General features: G+C 48.8%; 1 protein-coding gene across 1 annotated transcript in view; it reads right to left on the bottom strand.

Annotated features, from left to right (window-relative positions):
• Positions 1 to 15,724: 15,724 nt before the first annotated feature.
• Positions 15,725 to 23,358, bottom strand: part of LOC119920462 (interferon-induced very large GTPase 1-like) — a 28,958-nt gene continuing 21,324 nt past the window's right edge. The window contains exon 10 of the mRNA XM_038740865.1: positions 15,725 to 21,746. Within this exon, the coding sequence (XP_038596793.1) occupies positions 15,811 to 21,746 (5,936 nt within the window). The 3' untranslated portion in view covers positions 15,725 to 15,810. The remainder of the gene's footprint in view (positions 21,747 to 23,358) is intronic.

Raw genomic sequence — 23,358 nt, 5'->3', positions numbered from 1 at the left:
CAGGAGTCAAGTCATCAGAATAAGTAGAAGTAAAGCTAGATCATCATCATCATCATCAATCGTATTTATTGAGCGCTTACTATGTGCAGAGCACTGTACTAAGCGCTTGGGAAGTACAAATTGGCAACATATAGAGAGTCCCTACCCAACAGTGGGCTCACAGTCTAAAAGGGGGAGACAAAACCAAACATACTAACAAAATAAAATAAACAGAATAGATATGTACAAGCAAAAGAAATAAATAAATAAATAGAGTAATAAATATGTACAAACATATATACATATATACAGGTGCTGTGGGGAAGGGAAGGAGGTAAGATGGGGGGGATGGAGATGCACATCATTGACAAAATAAATAGAATAGTAGATATGTACAAGTAAAATAGAGTAATAAATCTGTACAAACATGAGCGCTTACTGTGTGCAGAGCACTGGACTAAGCCCTTGGGTAGTACAGATCATTCATTCAATCGTATTTATTGAGCACTTACTGTGTGCAGAGCACTGTACTAAGCGCTTGGGAAGTACAAGTCGGCAACATCTAGTGACGGTCCCTACCCAACAGTGGGCTCAATTGTATTCATTCATTCAATCGTATTTATTGAGCGCTTACTGTGTGCAGAGCACTGTACTAAGCGCTTGGGAAGTACAAGTTGGCAACATATAGAGACGGTCCCTACCCAACAGCGGGCTCACAGTCTAGGAGGGGGAGATAGACAACAAAACAAAACAGGTGGACAAGAGTCGAGTCATCAGAATAAATAGAAGTAAAGCTAGATGCACATCATTAACAAAATAAATAGAATAGTAAATATTTACAAGTAAAATAAATAAAGTAATAAGTTTGTACAAGCGAGCGCTTACTGTGTGCAGAGCACTGGACTAAGCGCTTGGGCGTACAGATCATTCATTCAATCGTATTTATTGAGCGCTTACTGTGTGCAGAGCACTGGACTAAGCACTTGGGAAGTACAGATCATTCATTCATTCATTCAATCGTATTTATTGAGCGCTTACTGTGTGCACAGCACTGGACTAAGCGCTTGGGAAGGACAAATCATTCATTCATTCAATCATATTTATTGAGCGCTTACGGTGTGCAGAGCACTGGACTAAGCGCTTGGGAAGGACAGATCATTCATTCATTCATTCAATCGTATTTATTGAGCGCTTACTGTGTGCAGAGCACTGGACTAAGCGCTTGGGAAGGACAGATCATTCATTCATTCATTCGTATTGAGCGTTTACTGTGTGCAGAGCACTGGACTAAGCGCTTGGGAAGGACAGATCATTCATTCATTCATTCAATCGTATTTATTGAGCGCTTACTGTGTGCAGAGCACTGGACTAAGCGCTTGGGAAGGACAGATCATTCATTCATTCATTCATTCGTATTGAGCGTTTACTGTGTGCAGAGCACTGGACTAAGCGCTTGGGAAGGACAGATCATTCATTCATTCAATCGTATTTATTGAGCACTTACTGTGTGCAGAGCACTGGACTAAGCGCTTGGGAAGGACAAGTCGGCAACATCTAGAGACGGTCCCTACCCAACAGCGGGCTCACAGTCTAGAAGGGGGAGACAAACAACAAAACAAAGCATACTAACAAAATAAAATAAATAGAATAAATATGTACAAGTAAAATAAATAAATAAATAGAGTATTAGATCTGTACAAACATATATTCATATATACAGGTGCTGTGGGGAGGGGAAGGAGGTAAGGCGGGGGGATGGGGAGGGGGAGGAGGGGGAGAGGAAGGAGGGGGCTCAGTGTGGGAAGGCCTCCTGGAGGAGGTGAGCTCTCAGTAGGGCTTTGAAGGGAGGAAGAGAGCTAGCTTGGCCCGGCATGGAGGGGGTGAAATAATAATGATGGCATTTATTAAGCACTTACTAAGTGCAAAGCACTGTTCTAAGCGCTGGGGATGATAATAATAATGATAGTAATAATAATGATGGCATTTATTAAGCGCTTACTATGTGCTAAGCACTGTTCTAAGCGCTGGGGAGGTTACAAGATGGCTCACAGCCTTCATCCCCATTTTACAGATGAGGCCCAGAGAAGTGAAGTGACTTGCCCAGAGTCACCCAGCTGACAAGTGGCGGAGCGGGGATTTGAACCCATGACCTCAGACTCCAAAGCCCGGCCTCTTTCCACTGAGCCATGCTGCGATGGCATTTATTAAGCGCTTACTATGTGCAAAGCACTGTTCTAAGCGCTGGGAATAATAATGATAATAATAATAATGATGGCATTTACTAAGTGCTCACTATGTGCAAAGCACTGTTCTAAGTGCTTTGAATAATAATAATGATAATAATAATAATGATGGCGTTTATTAAGTGCTTACTATGTGCAAAGCACTGTTCCAAGCGCTGGGAATAATAATAATGATAATAATAATGATGGCATTTATTACGCGCTTACTATGTGCAAAGCACTGTTCTAAGCACTGGGAATAATAATAATGACAATAATAATAATAATGATGACATTTATTAAGCACTTACTATGTGCAAAGCACTGTTCTAAGCACTGGGGAGGTTATAAGGTGATCAGGTTGTCCCACGGGGGGCTCACAGTCTTCATCCTCATTTTAGAGAAGCAGCCTGGCTCAGTGCCAAAAGCCCAGGCTTGGGAGTCAGAGGCCCTGGGTTCTAATCCCGCTCCACCCCTTGTCCCCTGTGTGACTTTGGGCAAGACACTTCACTTCTCTGGGCCTCAGTTCCCTCATCTGTAGAATGGGGATTAATAATAATAATAATAATAATAATAATGGCATTTGTTAAGTGCTATGTGCCAAGCACTGTTCTAAGCACTGGGATACAAGGTAATCAGGTTGTCCCACGTGGGGCTCACAGTCTTCTTCTTCAAATCGTATTTATTGAGCGCTTACTGTGTGCAGAGCACTGTACTAAGCGCTTGGGAAGTACAAGTTGGCAACATATAGAGACGGTTCCTACCCAACAGTGGGCTCACAGTCTTAATCCTCATTTTACAGATAATGTCACTGAAGCATGGAGAATAATAATGATAATGGTATTTGTTAAGCGCTTACTATGTGCCAAGCACTGTTCCAAGTACTGGGGGGATACAAAATAATAATAATAATAATAGCATTTATTAAGCACTTACTATGTGCAAAGCACTGTTCTAAGCGCTGGGGAGGTTACAAATTGATCAGGTTGTCCCACATGAGGCTCACTGTCTTAATCCCCATTTTACAGATGAGGCCCAGAGAAGTGAAGTGACTTGCCCAAATTCACACAGCTGACAAGTGGCGGAGATGGGATTTGAACCCATGACCTCTGACTCCAAAGCCCGGGCTCTTTCCCCTGAGCCATGCTGCTTGTTGTCTTGCAGCGGAGTGGGGATTAGAACCCATAACCGCTGACTCCCAAGCCCGGACTCTTTCCACTGAGCCACGCTGCTCCTCTCAGTGACTTGCCCCAAGTCACACAGCTGACAAGTGGCAGGGCCAAGATTAGATTAGAACCCACGACCTCTGACTCCCAAGCCCGGGCTCTTTCTACTGAGCCACACTGCTTCTCTAGTCCCAGCTCCGCCACTTGTCAGCTGTCTGACTTTGGGCGTGTCACTTCACTCCTCTGTGCCTCAGTTACTTCATCTGTAAAAAATGGGGATTAAGACTGTGAGCCTCACGTGGGACAACCTGATCACCTTGAATCCCCCCCAGTGCTTAGAACAGTGCTTCGCATGTAGTAAGTGCGTAACAAATACCATCATCATCATCATCATGTAATTCTATTTATTTTGATGGTATTAACACCTGTCTACTTGTTTTGTTTTGTTGTCTGTCACCCCTTTATAGACTGTAAGCCCGTTGTTGCTTAGGGATTGTCTCTATCTGTTGCCGAATTGGACTTAGTACAGTGCTCTGCACACAGTCAGCACTCAATAAATACGATTGAATGAATGAATAATAATAATAATAGCATATGTTAAACGCTTACTATGTGCAAAGCACTGTTCTAAGCGCCGGGGGGATACAAGGCGATCAGGTTGTCCCACGTAGGGCTCACAGTCTGAATCCCCATTTTACAGATGAGGTCACTGAGGCCCAGAGAAGTGAAGTGACTTGCCCAAGGTCACACAGCAGACATGTGGAGGATCCGGGATTCATTCATTCATTCATTCATTCACTCAATCGTATTTATTGAGCGCTTACTGTGTGCAGAGCACTGTACTAAGTGCTTGGGAAGTCCAAGTTGGCAACATATAGAGACGGTCCCTACCCAACAGTGGGCTCACAGTCCAGATTCGAACCCATGACCTCTGACTCCAAAGCCCGGGCTCTTTCCACTGAGCCACGCTATGAATATTAAGCCACGTGGCCTAGTGTAAAGAGCACAAGACAGGGAGTCTAAAGGCCTGGGTTCTAATTCCGGCTGCGACACTCACCTGCGTGTGACCTTGGGCAAGTCACTTAACTTCTCTGTACCTCAGTTACCTCATCTGTAAAATGGGGATTAAAAGTGTGAGGCCCACGTGCCCTCTATCTACTCCAGCGCTTAGAACAGTGCTTGGCACATAGTAAGCGCTTAACAAATACCATAATGATTGCAATTATTATCTGCCCTTCTATAAAATGGGGCTCCCTGAGTAGGACAGGGACTGTAGCAGTCAATCGTATTTCTAGAACAGAGCGGTGAACTAAGTGCTTGGGAAAGTACAATAAAAAGAGTGGTAGATATGTTCCCTCCCACAAGGAGCTCTCAGTCTAGAGGGCTTTAAATGCTTTGAATGCCTTAGATTTTCCACTGGATTATCCTTTATCTCCCCCAGGGTTGAGCACTCGGAAGCCACTTAATTAGCACTACTATTATTGTTATTATTAATAATGGATTCTAAGGCTGGCTATAAGGAAGGCATGACATAACGTGGTAAAAATTAGTCGGGGAAGATCTGAAGGAGCTGGATTTTTCAGGGAGGCTTTGAAAAAGGGGAGGGCTGTGTGAGCCCACTGTTGGGTAGGGACTGTCTCTATATGTTGCCAATTTGTACTTCCCAAGCGCTTAGTACAGTGCTCTGCACATAGTAAGCGCTCAATAAATATGATTGATGATGATGATGAAAGGAAAAGGGAGTTTCAGACACTGGGAAGGATGTGAGCAGGATTGATTTATTGATTGAGAAGGTTAGTTGGGGGTTTGGGCATGAAGAGATCTGGAGTCGGGTTAAGGAATTTATATTTGATAAGGAGGGAAATAAGTTGCTATTGTCAATCAGTCTAATTTATTGAGCGCTTACCGCCTGCAGAGCACTGTTCTAAGCGCTTGGAAGTACAGTATAACAGAGTTGGTAGACACGGACAAAAAGGATCTGGGCAGCAGAGTGAAGTGTGGACCGGAGTGGGGAGAGACAGGAGGCTGGATGGGCAGCAAAGAGACTGATACAATAATCAAGGATAGGATAAGTAATTAGATTAATGTGTTAGCAGTTTGGATGGAGAGGAAAGGACAAATTTTAGCGACGCTGGGAAGGTGGAATCAACAGGATTTTGTGGTGGATTGACTAGGCGGGTCGAATGAGAGAGAGGAGTCAAGCATAACGCCAAGGCTTGTGAGACAGGAAGGGTGATGGGAAAGTCATGGAGAGGGCAGGGTTTGAGTGGGAAGAGAAAGTGTTCTGTTTTAGACATATTAAGTTTGAGGTGATGGGAGGGCATCCAAGTGGAGTTGTTTTGAAGCAGGAGGAAATGAGAGAGTGCAGAGAGGGAGAAAGATCAGGGCTGGAGATGTTGATTTGAGGATCATCTGCATAGAGGTGCTATTTAAAGCCACGGGAGCAAATGAGTTCTCCAAGGGAGTGGACGTAGATGGAGAATGGAAGGGGACCCAGAACTGATCCTTGAAGGACCCCCACATTTAGGGGGTGGGAACAAAGAAGGAGCCCACGAAAGGGACTGAGAAGGAGTGGCCAGAGAGATAGGAGGAGAACCAGGGAGCGGACAGTGTCAGTGAAGCCGAGTTTGGGTAATATTCCCAGGAGAAGGGGGCGGCCGAAGGCAGCTGAGAGGTCGAGGAGAAGGAAGAGGAGGATTAGGATGGCATAGAGACCAGTGGATTTGGCTAGAAGGAGATCATTTGTGACCTTGGAGAGGCGGTTTCTATGGAGCGAAGGGGACGGAAGCCAGATTGGAGGGGTTCAGGGAGAAAATTGGAGGAGAGGAACTTGAGACAGCAGGTGTAATTAACTCACTCAAGGAGTTTGGAGAGGAATGGTAGGAGGGCGACGGGGTGTAACTGGAGGGAGCTGCGTTGACGGCTCCGTGCTGAGGGACAAGTTGAAGGGACTACTAAGGTTGTGAACTTGGGATGTGGATAATCAGTCAGTGCCCTGCTTGTGGGCAGGGCACTGTAATGGTGATGTCAGTTGTGATGGGAAAGTTAGGTCTCTATCTTCCTGTTAGATTATAAAATCCTTGAGGGCAGGGATCCTATCCATTACATTTAGTGGGGTGCTTCACACCCAATAGATGCTCATTAAATATCACTCACTAGCTGGCTGGCTTTATCAACTGCTGAGCGGAAGATGAAACTAAAGCAAGGATTGTACCTACCAACCCCATTGCACTCTCCAAAGCATTTAGTACAGTGTTCCGCACACAGGTCACACGTTCTCAATCTCTTTTGTGGGCTCATCCTCTGTTCCCACCCGCTAAATGCGGGGGTCCCTCAAGGATAAGTTCTGGGCCCCCTTCCCTTCTCCATCTCCATCCACTCCCCTGGAGAACTCATTTGCCCCCATGGCTTAATATTCCACACTGAATATTTGTCTCCTTTGTTCTCCCTCGGTGGGAAGGTCCCAAAAGCAGTGGGCAGAAGACCTAGTGTGACCTAGTGGAAAGAGCACAGGCCTGGGAATCAGAAGGACCTGAGTTCTAATCCTGACTCTGCCACTTGTCTGCTGTGGGACTTTGGGTAAGTCACTTTTCTGTGACTCAGTTACCGCCTCTGCATTATTGGGGATTAAGATTGTGAGCACAGTGTGGGACCTATGGCCAACCTGATTAGCTTGTATTTACCCCAGTGCTTAGTATAGTGCCTGGCACATAGTAAGCTCTTAACAAATGCCATTAAAAAATACCGGATACTGGGTAGATAGTGGTGGCTACTGCCGAAGCGACTGCTGTGTCTGTGGTTGTGACTATTGGATTCTGAACAGAGAGGAATCTGAACCTCTGTTCCCACTAGCCACTGTGCCCTACTGTTTGTTTTTTTATTTTCTGTATTTGTCCTCATCGATTATGCTGGTTCAGTGTTCTTATTGTTTCTCTTCTCCTTATATGACCGTTGCCTGTCCCCTCTTCCCCATTTATTCTTAATAATAATAATAATTGTGGTATTTGTTAAACTCTTACTATGTGCCAAGCAGTGTTCTAAGCGCTGGGATAGGTACAAGGTAATGAAGTTGGATGCAGTCCCTGTCCCACGTGAGGCTCATACTCTTAATCCCCATTTTATAGATGAGGTATCTGAGGCACAGAGAAGTTCATTCATTCAATCGTATTTATTGAGCGCTTACTGTGTGCAGAGCACTGTACTAAGCGCTTGGGAAGTACAAGTCGGCAACATATAGAGACGGTCCTTACCCAACAACGAGCTCACAGTCTAGAAGGGGGAGACAGACAACAAAGCAAAACATGTAGACAGACAGGTGTCAAGATGGTCAGAACAAATAGAATTAAAGCTATATGCACATCATTAATAAAATGAATAGAATAGTAAATATGTACAAGTAAAATAAATGGAGTAATAAATCTGTACAAGTATATACAAATGTGGGGAGGGGAAGGAGGTAGGGCGGGGGGTATGGAGAGGAGGAGAGGAGAAAGGGGGCTCAATCTGGGAAGGCCTCCTGGAGGAGGTGAGCTCTCAGTAGGGCTTTGAAGGGAGGAAGAGAGCTAGCTTGGCGGATTTGCGGAGGGAGGGCATTCCAGGCCGGGGGAGGACATGGGCCGGGAGTCCACGGCGGGACGGGCGAGAACGAGGTACAGTGACTTGCCCAAGGTCACACAGCAGACAAGTAGTGGAGTCGGGATTAGAACCCGCAACCTCTGACTGCGAAACCTGTGCTCTTAGCACTAGGTCTTACATTATGAACCCCTCAAGGCCAGGGGCCGTGTCTAATTCTCACCCCTTCCTTCTTTCCCAGCACTTAATACAGAGCTTTGCACACACTAAGCACTTAATAAATATTATTACTACTATTACTAACAACACATGACTGCCAAAAGGCAGCAGAAAGATCTTGGGTTTCACACTCAACAGTCAAGAGGACAAATGATCTCAACACAAACTTAAAAAGCAAGAGGCAGACCTTTCCCCAGCCTTTAAGATTTCTGAGGGTCCATTGCAGTATTCGTTGATTTGCTTCCGTCTACCTGTCATTTATTTTAGTGTCTGTCTCTCTCCCTGGACTGCAGTCAATCAATCAACCGTGTTTATCGAGTGCTACTGTGTGCAGAGCACTGTACTAAGCGCTTGGGAGAGTACAAGATATCGATGTAACAGACACATTCCCTGTCTACCCGAAGTTTACCGCAAGCTTCTTGAGGGCAGGAATCACGTCTGTTCACCCAAGCACTTAGTACAGTGCTCTGCACAGAGTGAGCAGTCAATAAATATTATTAATCGATTGTTGATTCTTGGGGAACAGGTTACTGCCGCGTTGTCTGGGACGATCTGGCAGGAGACAACCCATGACCTTGCTGGTAACAGGAGATTTAGTTTCCTGGCCATCAGTGGCAACATTTCTGACCTGGAGAAATGATTCAGATTTCCTTGGGGAAAGAAGAAAACTTGGAAATAAATTCATTTTCCCAGAGACTATTTTAGAAATGGCATTGGGAACTGGGTTGGGGTTTATCGTTCAGTTCAAAGATTAGAAAAACAGAAGGATTTTGTAACTCTCTGTCTAGATTTTTTTTTAAAGGAAATGTTTTAAGTTTTCTCAGTTATTTGTAGATCACTTGATATTGCTCAGAATGGTAATGACTCAGTATCTCCTGTAGCTGGATGATTTTTGTAAATATCTTGGGAATCATTTACCTCTTCTGAGCGGCGAACTGATGTTCCACTACACCTTCTCAAAAACCTTCAGTAGTTACCTTTCCCTCTCGATGCTGAGCAGAAATTCCTGGCCATTGCGTTCAAATCATTCCAGCAGCTTTCTTCCTCTCTCCACCTCTTCTCCCACTACAATCCAGTTCTCACTCTTTACTTCTCTCAAGGTATCCTACTCACTGGGCCTCATTCTTGTTGCAACTCTTGACTTCTTGTTCCAGCCCATATTCTCCTCCTGGAACACCCTCCCATCTAAATCTTTCAATCCACGGCTTCCTCCATCTCCAAAGTCCTTTTGTCCTTTTTTTTTTAAACATTATTTGTTAAGTGTTTACTCTGTGCCAGACACCGTACTAAGCACTGGGGTTGTTGTCGTTGTCTTACGCCGTCGTGTCCGACCCAGAGCGACACGATAGAAACATCTCTCTCAGAATGCCCCACTTCCATAATGGAATGGGTATTCCTCTGCTTGACTCTCCCTCCTGTAGTCGTGACTGGTAGTGTCCTGGAAACTCTCCAGGTGCGACGGTAAAGGTGAAGCACTGGGGTGGATACAAGCTAATCGGGTTGGACACGGTCCCTGTCTCACAGAGGGCTCACACTCCCTCCTAATCCCCGTTTTGCAGATGAGGTGACTGAGGCCCAGAGAAATTAAGCGACTACGCAAGGTCACCCAATAGACAAGTGATGGAGAGGTCCTCTGCTTCCGACACCTTAACTGTGGGGGTCCTCACCATTGACTTTAGAGCACTTCAATCACCTTGCCCCTTCCTAGCTCACCTCTCTACTCTCCTACTACAGAAGCCGTGTGGCTCAGTGGAAAGAGCACGGGTTTTGGAGATCATGGGTTCAGAGTCCGACTCTGCCAACTGCCAGCTATGTGACTTTCCGCTTCTCTGGGCCTCAGTGACCTCATCTGGAAAATGGGGACTAAGACTGTGAGCCCCCCGTGGGACAACCTGATCACCTGGTAACCTCCCCAGCGCTCAGAACAGTGCTTTGCACATAGTAAGTGCTTAATAAATGCCATTATTATTATTATTATTCTCTGCGCCTCAGTTACCTCATCTGTAAAATGGGGATGAAGACTGTGAGCCCCCCATGGGACAACCTGATCACCTCGTAACCTCCCCAGTACTTAGAACAGTGCTTTATCTGTCTCCCCCTTCTAGACTGTGAGCCTGCTTTTGGGTAGGGACCGTCTCTATATGTTGCCAACCTGTACTTCCCAAGCGCTTAGTACAGTGCTCTGCACACAGTAAGCGCTCAATAAATACAATTGAATGAATGAATGAATGAATGCTTTGCACATAGTAAGCACTTAATCAATGCTATCATTGTTATTATTACTACAATCTTACCACGAGTCTAGAGTCTAGACGGATCCGACCTCTCCTCTCGGCGTGGCAGCAGAAGCGGAGGCTGTGGGAGTTCCTGCTGGAGGGCTGTCCGCCCCTGCCCCTTCGTCCTGACCCCCGTCCCTGCCCCTGCCAGGGAGGCAGGGGGACTGAACCCATCTCTGTGAGTGTGAGCACTATTGCGGTGCCCAGCCTTGGCTGGACTATCGAAAAAGGGAGGGTCACCCTCGGACTGCAACTGGCCATCTGACCCGGGCAGGCCCCAGCCCGTGTGGCCCAGCGGGAAAGAGAGAGGGGAGCAATTCACGCCAACACGCCCAACGCAGCGGCCAGAGGGCTGTCACCTCCTGGACGTCCTCAGAAATGAGCCCCCCATCCCTTGTGTCCTGAAGCCCGTCGAACTATTTCAATAGCCATAAATACCGCGGCCCTGGCAGGCTTCAGGGCACCCCTGGACCGGCGCTCTGGGTGACGGCTGCGGGAATTTGCAGACGGGGGACAGCATGGAGGCGGAGAGCTGTCGGTTGCAGCTCCCACAGCCCTTGCACAAGGGGCGAGATCCAGCTGTCAGGAGGAGCAGCCCCTCCCTCAGCTCCCTGTTTTTCCTCCTGTCCTCCCCCAGTTTCTCCTGCTGCCTTTTGTTGTCAAGGAGAGCTCCCCTCCTCTGAGCGATGAAACAACTAGACTGTCTTCTAGACTGTGAGCCCACTGTTGGGTAGGGACCGTCTCTATATGTTGCCAAATTGTACTTCCCAAGCGCTTAGTACAGTGCTCTGCACACAGTAAGCGCTCAATAAATACGATTGATTGATTGATTGAACTGGGGATTTAGCCGCTTCTCCCTGGTGGCAGCTTTTTTTCCCCTCCCCAGGCTCCCCCTGGGGCCTGGTCGCTTCCCGACTCATTGCTGGCAGGTCTCTGGGGTCTTCACGGGCTCCTGTGTCGCCCTGGTGGGGTGACCTGACTCTGAAACAGCACGGTGCCGTGGATAGAACCCGGGCCTATGAGTCAGAAGGTCATGGGTTCTAATCCCAGCCCCCCCACTTGTCTGCTGGGTGACCTTGAGCAAATCAATTCACTTCTCTGTGTCTCAGTTACCTCATCTGTAAAATGGGAGTTGAGACTGTGAGCCTTGGGTCACACAGCAGCCAAGTGGCAGAGTCAGGGTTAGAATCCAGGTCCCGTGCTGTATCCATCAGGCCTCCCCCTCCTAGACTGTGAGCCCACTGTTGGGTAGGGACCGTCTCTATATGTTTCCAACTTGTACTTCCCAAGCGCTTAGTACAGTGCTCTGCACACAGTAAGCGCTCAATAAATACAGTGGAATGAATGAATGAATAATAATAATGATGGCATTTGTTAAGCACTTACTATATGCAAAGCACTGTTCTAAGCGCTGGGGAGGATACAAGGTGATCAGGTTGTCCCATGGGGGGCTCACGGTCTTCATCCCCATTTTACAGATGAGGTAACTGAGGCACAGAGAAGTTTAGTGACTTGCCCAAAGTCACACAGCTGACAACTGGCAGAGCCGGGATTTGAACCCGTGACCTCTGACTTCCAAGCCCGTGCTCTTTCCACTGAGCCACACTGCTTCCCGGGCCTGGATGGGACCGGGATTGTGTCCAACCCGATTTGCTTGCATCCAACCCAGTGTTTAATACGGTGCCTGGCACAGAGTAAGCGCTTAACAAATATCACAATTATTAAATGTGTTTGGTTTGCTTTCCACACCTAATAAAGTAGGTTTAATATACTAGAGTAGCAGCGTGGCCTAGTGGATAGAGCACAGGCCTCAGAGTCAGAATGACCTGGGTTCTAATCCTGCCTCTGCCACTTTTCTACTGTTTGACTTTGGGCAAATCACTTCACTTCTCTGGGCCTCAGTTACCTCATCTGTAAAATGGGGATGAAGACTTCAAGCCGCTTGCAGAGAGGCAGCGTAGCTAAGTGGAAAGAGGTCGTGGGTTCTAATCCCAGCTCTGCCGCTTGTCAGCTGTGTGACTTTGGGCAAGTCACTTTAATCAATCAATCAATCATATTTATTGAGCGCTTACTGTGTGCAGAGCACTGTACTAAGCGCTTGGGAAGTACAAATTGGCAACATATAGAGACAGGCCCTACCCAACAGTGGGCTCACAGTCTAAAAGGGGGAGACAAAACCAAACATATAGGGCCTCAGTTACCTCATCTGTCAAATGGGGATTAAGACTGTGAGCCCCACATGGGACAACCTTGATTACCTTGTATCTCCCCAGTGCTCAGAACAGTGCTTGGCACATAGTAAGCACTTAACAAATACCAACATTATTATTATTATTATTATTATTCTATGGGACATGGACTCTGCCCAACCTGATTATCTTATATCTACCCCCGGGGCTTAGAACAGTGCCTGGCACAGAGTAAGCACTTAACAAATACCATTAAAAAAAAAAATCCCCCCCAAAAACTGATTAAGTAAAAGAGAAGCAATATGGCCTAGCCAGTAGAGCAGTGGCCTGAGTTCTAATCCCAGCTCTGCCACTTATCTGCTGGGTGACCTTGGGTAAATCACTTAACTTCTAGGTGCTTCAGTTACCTCATTTGTAAAATTGGGATTGAGATTGTGAGCTCCAGGGACTGTGTCCAACCTGATTAGCCTGTATCCACCCCGATGCTTAGTACAGTGCCTGGCACATTGTAAGTGCTTAACAAAAACCATTATAAAGAAAAAAAAAGATCTGCCATATCCGCTGGGCTGGAAACCTTCATTTGTGCCGAGCCCCAAATGGGCCAACTGAAGCAGTGTGGTTCTCGTGGCCTAATAATAATAATGTTGGTATTTGTTAAGCACTTACTATGTGCAAGGCACTGTTCTAAGTGCTAGGGTAGATACAAGGTAATCAGGTTGTCCCACGTGGGACTCACAGTCTTCATCCCCATTTTACAGATGAGGGAACTGAGGCCCAGAGAAGTTAAGTGACTTGCCCAAAGTCGCACAGCTGACAAGTGGCAGAGCTGGGATTTGAACCCATGACCTCTGACTCCAAAGCCCAGGCTCTTTCCACTGAGCCACGCTGCTTCTCCACTATGCCTAGTGGATAGAACACGGGCTTGGGAGTCAAAAGGACCTGGGTTCTAATCCTGGTTCGCTTATATCCACCCCAGAGCTTAGTACAATGCCTGGCACTTAGTAAGCGTATAACAAATGCCACAATTATTATTATCCCCCCTAGACTGTAAGCTCGTTGTGGGCAGGGAATGTGTCTGCTATATTGAACTCTCCCGGGTAGTTAATACAGCACTCTGCACACAGTAAGCACTCAATAAATATGATTGGCTGACTGACTGCAGCCATGGTGGTGGCAGCAGTTACTTTGTAGCAACCACCCTTTCTTCCTTCCTCCCTCCTCTTCCTCCTTCTCTCCATCCTCTCCCCTCCCTGCTGCTACCAATGGTGCAATGGTTCACAGATCCCAAGCGGAGAAGCCGCGTGGCTCAGTGGAAAGAGCCCGGGCTTGGGAGTCTAATCCCGGCTCCGCCGTTTGTCAGCTGGGTGACTTCGGGCAAGTCACTTCACCTCTCTGGGCCTCAGTGACCTCATCTACAAAATGGGGATTAAGTCTGTGAGCCCCACGGGGGACAACCCACTTACCTTGTATCTACTCCGGCGCTTAAAACAGGGCTTGGCACATGCTAAGTGCTTAACAAATACCATCATCATCATTATTATTATCCCCGCTGAAGTGGGAACCTGGGGTGGCCCAGCTAATCAGGTTGGACTCAGTCAGTGTCCCACATGGGGCTCACAGTCCTAATCCCCATTTTACAGATGAGGGAACTGAGGCACCGTCTGACTTCCAATCCCGTGGTCTTTTCACCAGGGCACGCAGCTTCTCTATTTTGTGCTGCCCCTGCCACTGCTTTTGGGTCCTTCCCACTGTGGTGGAACAAGGGAGACAACCACCCCCCACCCAAAACCTGCTCCGTCTGTAGGAGTCGGGTGTGCAGATAGACGTTGGTAGAACCTACCCAGCCGCTCTGTTCCCCAGCCTCCTTGGGTTTGCATCTTGGCACTCAGACTATGCCAAGTCTTGCCTAGCATCCTCTAGGCTACTTTTCCACCTCACATGCATGACTGGTGCCTGTTTGCTAGGCTTGGGGAATTATCTCCTCCAGTGGGCTGGAAGGACTGTGGCTTGTTTGGGGGAAGCACGGCTGGAAGTCCCTGGGAGATGGACTCCCAGGAAGGTCAGCGGCACTGTTGGGCACTCCTCAATTCCAGTTGGCCAGCAGGTAGGGAAGTAGGTGGGATCATCACCATCAGTGGTATTTATTGAGTGCTTACTCTGTGCAGAGCACTGTCCTAAGGGCTTGGGAGAGTACAACAGGGGTGATAGACACACTCCCTGCTCACAACGAGTGTACAGTCTAGAGGGGGAGACAGACACAGTTCAGGGTTGCCAGTCCAGTGCTTAGAACAGTGCTCTGCACACTGTAAGTGCTCAATAAATAAGATTGAATGAATGAATGACAACTGTGGGAGAAGAGATGGGTCAGAGAGGGATCAACTGAGTTCACTGGTCTTGGGGTGGGCCCGTTTTCCCCAGAACTGGGAGTACTGGACATTTCCATGCAAGGACCTTACATATCTCCCACGGAGACTACTCTCTCTTACCCTCCCACCCTGTCGTTTCATCTCACTCCCCTTGTCTAAGCAGACAGGCCGGAGGGAGAGCTGGCAGGAAGGTTGGCCAGGGTGTGAGCCCACTGTTGGGTAGGGACTGTCTCTATATGTTGCCAATTTGTACTTCCCAAGCGCTTAGTACAGTGCTCTGCACATAGTAAGCGCTCAATAAATACGATTGATGATGATGATGGGTGGTGGTGTGGTGTGTGTGTGTGTGTGTGTGTGTGTGTGTGTCTGTGCTGCTCTGCCTCTACCTTCCTGCAACAGCCTCAGGACAGAGACCTCTGGATATCCTCTCTGAAAATTTCTGTCAATCAATCAATCAATCAATCATTCTGTCCCAGAATGAAGCTTCCCGAGTGTTCTCGCCTTCCCCCTCTAGACTGTGAGCTCAGTCAGTAAGCTCAGTCTGTTATATGGTACTCTCCCAAGTGCTTAAAACAGTGCTTTGCACACAATAAATTGTTCAATAAATACAACCGATCGATTGATCGATCCCCATCCTGGGATAACCTGAGGATGTCTTATATCTCCTGGCTTTCACCAGGAAAGATTCAGAGGCACAGAGGAGGCCAAGGATTTGCTTAACTTTTTACACTGAGGCATACCGGAGGTAATTTTCAGACATTCACAGTATCCAACATCAGTCTGGAATGATGCAGACCAACATCTGTTGGGGCTATCGGCCGTCAGGTCTTTTTTAGGTCAGCGAGGACGGCTTCCTTGGTAATAGCGGTCCAGGCATCAGGGATCTGGCCTCGGCCCTTGAATTTCTTCCTGCAGGTCTCTTCCAGCTGGGCCCGGAAGCGGCACAGGAACCACTTCCAGTAGGGCCGGGCGGATGCGTCTGGGGTGATGCTCCACGTGGCGTGCTCCCCTCCGGCCTGGCGATACAACTTCCATGGGATTCTTTTGCCACTAGACAGCACTATGGTGCAGTCACTTGCTACCAAACTGGTGCAGAAGTCCACTGAAAAGTTCTCTGTTTTATCCCACTTGTAAGCGCTCATGGCCTCAGGGCGATGGAAGAGGACGCTGTGGTCTCCGTCGTGATCGGGAAGCGTGTTGGTGCAGACCGCTTTGCAGAAGGGACATTGCTCCCAGCAGCCGCAGAACTGGGCAGAAAGCATGGCCTGAATTTTGGGTCCCACCTTGCCCGGAGCCAGCTGGCTACAGGTCTGGACCAGTCTCTGCCCGGCTGCAGCCAAGGCCTCGCTCATGGCCCCTCTGACCAGCTCCACGTCCAGGGCCTCCTGGTGTTCAACAATCTTCAGTTCTCCTCGGGGAAGAGGTAAGCGATTCCCCAGGTGTTTACAAAATTCGTCCAACCACAGGGACACTGAGCCGTTCTTGGTTTGAGCAGCGTCGGTCGAATTGCGAATGGCTGCAAGAACAAGTTCCTTGAAAATCTCTATATTGAGCAACAGGGCGCTGTTCAGTTTTTCCCAGTTTTGGGTGGAGCAATAAGCTTCTATCTGTTTTTCGACGTAACTCCTGAAAAACTCCCTGGGAGAATCGATGTACTGCCAGTAGTTCTCAAAGTTTTCTTCTTCCGCGAGGGAAATCAGAATGTGTCTCTCCAGGTCAGATCTGTTGCCCTGAAAGGCTGGGAAGTTCGCCTTCATGTCACTGGCGAGATCGATGGCTGTCTTGTCCCACACAGCAGTGAGCAGAGCAGAAGATACCTTGTCCCACAAAAAATCAACAAACTCTGTGGTGGAAGCCGCTGCTCCTTGGCAGGCAATTTTAAAGCTGATGAATAACTCTTCTCTCTTACTTTCTAAGTAGGTGACGGGATCATTTGCTCTTTTGAATGCTGCGTGCATATCCTGGAACCTCTCTGACGCTTCTTGGAATAAGCACAGAGCCAGGTCCAGTTTGTACTGGTTTGTAAATGCGTATCTTGCACCATTAGCTGCTGATTCTGTCTCGGTATCTATGACTCTCAGAATTTCATGGAAATAATTAGAATTGTATCCTTCTCTCTGCCTCTCCTGGGTGTCAATCGTTCTCTTGACCAGACCCATGATGTGACGCGTCGCTTGTTCGATGTTCATTTTATCACTCTCCTCCAATGTGGATACGAGACCTATTTTCTTCTGGATGTGTTTGGAATAGTCAATACTCATTTTTCTTCGAGAATGATCCCTGATTCGGTTGGTGCTGTTGGGTTCCTGTGGAAAATGTGCCAGGAGGATTCTTTCCAAATCCACAGGGATATTAGGCTCGTTAGTTGGCTGGAGAACCGAGGACACTCGGACAACCCACTTGGACCAGAGTTGATTAAACTTCTCTCTTAGCTCTTTCTCGCTGAATTTCTTTCCTCTTAGTGACAGAGCCAGCTCTCTACTCTCCACCAGCAACTTGTTCTCGTACCCTGATTTTTTCTGGTTCAGTAGATGCTGTCTCTTCTTCAAATCTGTTAAATCTTTCATCTGTCTTCTAATTTCGGAAACGAGGGTTTCTTTAAGGGCTTTTAGTTTATCTTCAAAACCGGCTTTCCACCGAATCAGTATTTCCCCGTCTTGACTCGTACTGAAATGCCTCTCGAGTTCTTGCTGGAGGGTCGTGTATTTTTCCAAGACCGGAGCCTCAAAATGTCCTCCGGGGATGTCTTGGAGGTCTCCATTCTGAATCTGGTTGTTCAGTTGGTTCTGCAAACCCAGCGCGTGACTTCTCAGTTGCCAGGTCCAGCCGCTATACACCGTCTCCAGTTTGTTCATTGCCACTATCTCCCTGGTGTTTCTGAAACTAAAACCGAAGGTCTCATTAATCACCGCTCTCCACAAATCCTGGATGCGGACTTTTAATTCCGACACCCTCAAGATGGAGCCTTGAGATTCTTCTTTGGCTACCGTAAGAATCCGACTCTTCAGGTCCTGAACGTTGTGGCTGTAACTGGGATTGGGAGGGGCCATGGGGGGATTCCCTTCCCACTGGTGAGCAAAGTAATGGACGTGGGTGTTCACGTCAAACCGGATCACGTCACTGAACCGGGTGATGTCAGAGATCTGTTCTTGCTCTGCGGCCGCCGCCACCATTTCATCCAGTCTCCGCTGGAGCCTCCTGCGTCCTTCCTTATTCTGCTCTTTAGCCGTGATCTCCCCCATGTTCTGATGCACAAACAAACAGCTGGGGGAAAGTCTCACTTTCTTCATCCTCAGGAAGGCCTGGACCGCGATCTGCAGGATGTCCTGCATTTCAGAAGGACTCTCGCCAAAAATGTTGATCACGGTCAGGTTAGCGAGGCCGATGACGAAGGTCGCCAGCTCGTTGTCCCGATTCAGTGATGTATTGGCGAGTTCTGGGGCCTGGAGGCCCTGGTTGTCCACGACGAGCACAAAGTCGAAGCCCAGGTCTTCCCTTACCTTCTCCTCCACCTTGAGGAGATACATATAGGCTCCCCGGCTGCATCTCCCCGCACTGACAGAGAACTGCAGACCGAACATGGCGTTCAGCAGCGTGGACTTCCCGCTGCTCTGGAGACCCAGGACGGAAAGCACAAACAGCCTCTGGTCTCCCAGGATCTCAGTTAACCTGTCCAAAACAGCCCCCACCCATTTCAGGGGCACGTAGGAAGCATCCCCATCCACGAGTTCCATGGGATACCCCGCAACCATCAGGTCTGCGGCCATCTGGGGAAGAGAGAGAAGCATTGCGTTTTTCTGGGGTGAACCTCCATCAAGACCTTCGTAGATCTGCCCCACTTCTCTCAGTAAATGGTCAATCCCAATGGTAGAGTCACTTATCTCCTTAGAAACAGCTTCCAGGACAGTCTGTGTGTGTTTCTCTGTGTCATTCTTCATCTTTACCTTTAAGGTCAGCACGTGTGAGCACAAAATATCATACTTCTGTTGAAGGACTTCCAGCTGACCTGCAGTCATGTTGTCCAGAAAGACACTTAGCCACTGCAGAAAGTAGAGTTTGGCGCTTGCCTCTGATCGGGACTGGAGAACATCAACCATAGATCTCATCGGAGCATTGAGGGGGAAAGCTTTCTGCCACTGAGCAATCCGAATTTCCTGCTTCTGTGCCTCAATCTCACTCCTGTGCTGCTCGATGCTTTGGTTCCCTTTCCCACGCAGATGGCTGAGTTCCCTGTCCTTCTTACACCACCGGTGCCATAATTCTCCTTGGAGGGGCAGGAACTTTTCCTTTATCGCTGACAACTTGTGTTTTCTCAAGAGAGACACCAATGCCCGGGCCAGCGTTTCAGCCTCCTTGCATTCCTTGCGGTCCTCATCTATGAGGAACCCGTGCCGGCGGGCAATCTTGGCACAGCCAACGGCACTGAGGGCTGTTCCCTGAACCTCCAGGAGGTGCGTGATCGTGGCTCTCAGCTCCTCCATCAACTCCGCTTCGTTTCGGTTCTTGATCCCAATTCTCACTTGGAGGCCGCAGTTACCACCCACGATCTTCTCTCTGTCATCAAACAGGCAGATGAAAGGTTTTGGCGATTGAAGGAGCTCACGGACGACTTGCCTGTTCCTTTCCCTGGGCTCAGAAGCCGACAAGAGAACGACGGTGACGGAAGAGATTTCCTGCAGGAACCTGAGCTGGGCCTTGTGTTCTACGGCGTCTCCATGGAGATTGGCAAAGGCGATGCAGTTGTCAAAATTGTCATCGTCCTTCCCCCCGGGACAGTACCAGCAGACCTCCACCACGCCCCCCATCAGGAGAACGTCTTTGCTGCTCCCCCTGCAGTGACGGTGGAAAAATATGTCGTGTTTCTGTTTAGTCAGCAGCGAGTTTAGGATCTGGGACTTGGATGAAGAGAAGGAATTTCCCACTCTCAGGAAGGACACGATGTGGGTAGCTACCTGACTGATTAGTTGGTAGTCATAACTTTTCATCTTCTTCTCTCCTTCAAATTTCTTCACCTGTCGCCAGCTCTTCTTGACTTGGCGCAGAGACCACAGAGGGAATTCGATTTGGGATGTACAGGGATTGGGCACCACAAACGGAAGAGCCAGTTGACAGATGGAAAGTTTGGTTGAAATATACTGTCGCGTGAAGTCGTCTGCACAGTGGAAAATCGCCATCTGGACATCCATTGGATGGATGTGCGTCTGAGTGATGCCAGGGGGAGCCAGCTGTGTCTCAGGGATGTTAAAAAAGTCCTTAAGGAGGTCTGAGGAGTTCCGCCCATTCCCTGCAGGACTCAGGGACTCAGTCACGGTCAGCCTTGTCTTCCCATCATCCTTGCGGACCAGATACCTCAGCCGATAGTCCAGCATCAGCAGCTTTTGCAGGAAATAAAATGGTAATTCCTGGTCAGTGCGGGGCTGACTGTCATGCACGGAGGCTTTGTAAATCTGGTGGAAATCCGCTCTGCCCATCTTCCGGGGGTAGTACCGGTCCAGGCCCAGCCTTCGGATCAGGCTCAGAAAGTCTTGCTTGTCTCTCCCTGCCCGCTCTCTAACACTTCCCCTCTGCTCGTCTCTGGGTCTGGGGGTCGGGCCATTCATCTGTTTCTTGTCCTGAGAGACGCTTTCCCTTTCTTTTCTCTCCAAGTCATTTGGCAGAGAACGGACTGTGGTTTCACTGTCTCCCATGATGAGGGACTTCAGGTCTGCCTCCAGAGATTCCCAATCGGCACCTGCTCTGGAAAGGACAGCTGCGACTTCCATGGACAAGGACTTTCCCAAGTGCTCCCTCATAACAGTCAGACGTTTCTCTTTCTGCTGGAGGGTCAGGGCTGTGGGCCCAGAAGTCACGGTCAGGCCCGTGAGCAGCAGGAAGGCCTGCGCCTTGGGCCCACACTGCCTTCTGAGGGCCAGGTGAGTCTCGTGGGCTTTTGACATTTCCTGTAACAAGAAGTTGATCTCTTCCCGCCCCAGGAGGCCCCCAAAGGTTCGGCTTTCTGCCACGTAGCCTGCTGCGGCTGCAATGGACAGGAGCAGCAGCTCCGTGTCTGACTGGTCTGTGGCTCTGAGTGTCTGTAGCAGAGAGCTGAGTGCAGATCCCACCGCAGCTGTGGCCCGTCTCTGAGCCTCCTCCGTCGGTGCAGGGGATGCAGAGTCAGGATCCACCCTGAGGACACCGTTCTGGATTTCCTTTAGGATCCGGATAAAGTCAGCAAACTCAGAGCTGTCGGTCCGGGGCCGCTGCATCTCCTCTGGGCTGCAGACCCACTGTAGGAGCCAGGGAGCCTGGGGGAAGTTTAGCACGGAGCGGACGTGAGGGTTGAGGAGGAGGCGCAGGTGGGACCGAGTGAGTCTGGCTTCCTGGGGAGGGAGGTCCTTGCAAACGGTGGCTATGCTCACCAGGAAATCCTGCACAGCCCGATCTGAGAGGCAGATGCGACTCCAGGCGTTGTCATCGTTCCTTCGCTCATTCAGTTTTTGCATGAAATCCACCAACTTCTTCAGCTGCTTCTCAGGATTGGTGACCACCCAGGATTTCACATCCTCCAAGAAAGCTGTGAGGTCCCCCTCCGTGCTCAGGGTGGAGTCCCATCCCAGGGGCTGGGGGGCCTGGAGGCTGGTCGCCTCCCGTGACTCTCCTGGCACCTGCTGCCGGGGTTCTGCATCCAGTTCTCCAGCACTCAGCCTCCTTGCCAGATCTCTCTTGGTGCGGCCTCCGTCACGGGTATCGCCACGGAGTTCCGCTGAGGCAGCCGTGGCTTTGAGAGAGGAAGGAAAGACCCATTAGGCTGTGTTAGGGGGCAGGTGGAAGGCTCAGCTAGAAGACAGCGGGGCTTGTTTGTCTGGGGAAGGGGGCCGTGGAGGGTCTGGGGATCGAGATGACCTGTTCTTTCTGGACTTGTGATGGATCGTCACTCCCATTAGACTGTAAGATCATGAAGAGCAGGAACCCTGTCTTTGGTTTGATGATAATGGCATTTATTAAGGTATTATAACATAACACCTACCATGTGCAAAGCACTCTACTAGGCCCTTGGGAGAAGACAATAGAAGCAGCGTGGCTCAGTGGAAAGAGCCCGGGCATTGGAGTTGGAGGGTCATGGGTTCTAATCCCCGGTCTGCCACTTTTCAGCTGGGTGACCTTGGGCAAGTCACTTCACTTCTCTGGGCCTGAGTTCCCTCATCTATAAAATGGGGATTGAGACTGTGAGCCCCATGTGGGACAGGGACTGTGTCCAACCCAATTTGCTTGTATCCCCCCCAGCACTTAGTACAGTGCCTGGCACAGAGTAAGTGCTTAACAAATACCATAACTATTATTGTTAATAAGTCCTGCTTCCGCTAGTGCGTTTTACTTTGCCACAGAGTGGGGACATGGGAAATACTGAATTGTTCTTTTACTGTGTGGGTGCCCTGGGCCACAGTGAGACCAAACTGACGGAGGCATTTTGGTACTTGTGTTGCATGTTTCAGTTTCTAGTTACTCCCCCTACTCCTCCCCATGGTTATCCCCGTAGCTCCTTCCCCAACAATCTACTCCATATGGGAAACAGAACTTCTCCCAATTTGCCCATGGTGGGAATAACATAGGGGTACTTGGGGTGGGAAGCCAGTAGTTCTGGGCTAAAGGGGCCGCTGAACGCCCCATAATGTGGCCCCGAATAGAGTGTCACTGCCATCCCTGACCCTGCCAATAGGCTGAATGGAGCTCTCTTCACTCTGGCTAAGTGGAAAGAGCATGGCGTTGGGAGTTGAGAAGCAGCGTGGCTCAGTGGATCGAGCCCGGGCTTTGGAGTCAGAGGTCGTTGGTTAAAATCCCGGCTCTGCCAATTGTCAGCTATGTAACTTTGGGCAAGTCACTTTATTTTTCTGGGTCTCAGTTACCTCATCTGGAAAATGGGGATTAAGACTGTGAGCCCCCTGTGGGACAACCTGATCACCTTGTAACCTCCCCAGCGCTTAGAACAGTGCTTTGCAAGTAGTAAGCGCTTAATAAATGCCATTATTATTTTCTAGACTGTGAGCCCGTTGTTGGATACGAACTGTCTCTATATGTTGCCAACTTGTACTTCCCAAGCGCTTAATACAGTGCTCTGCACACAGTAAGCGCTCAATAAATACGACTGAATGAATGAATCAGAGGTCGTGGGTTCTAATCCCAGCTCTGCCACTTGTCAGCTGTGTGACTTTGGGCAATCACTTAACTCCTCTGTGCCTCGGTTACCTCATCTGTTAAATGGAGATTAAGACTGTGAACCCCACAGGGGACAACTTGATTGCCTTGTATCTTCCCCAGCTCTTAGAACAGTGCTTGGCACATAGTAAGTGCTTAATAAATACCATCATCATTATGGTAATGATCATCATTAT

This window comes from Tachyglossus aculeatus, chromosome 2 (genome assembly GCF_015852505.1).
Source record: "Tachyglossus aculeatus isolate mTacAcu1 chromosome 2, mTacAcu1.pri, whole genome shotgun sequence".
Classification (NCBI taxonomy): Eukaryota; Metazoa; Chordata; class Mammalia; order Monotremata; family Tachyglossidae; genus Tachyglossus; species Tachyglossus aculeatus.
This window is presented reverse-complemented; position numbering and strand designations above follow the sequence as displayed.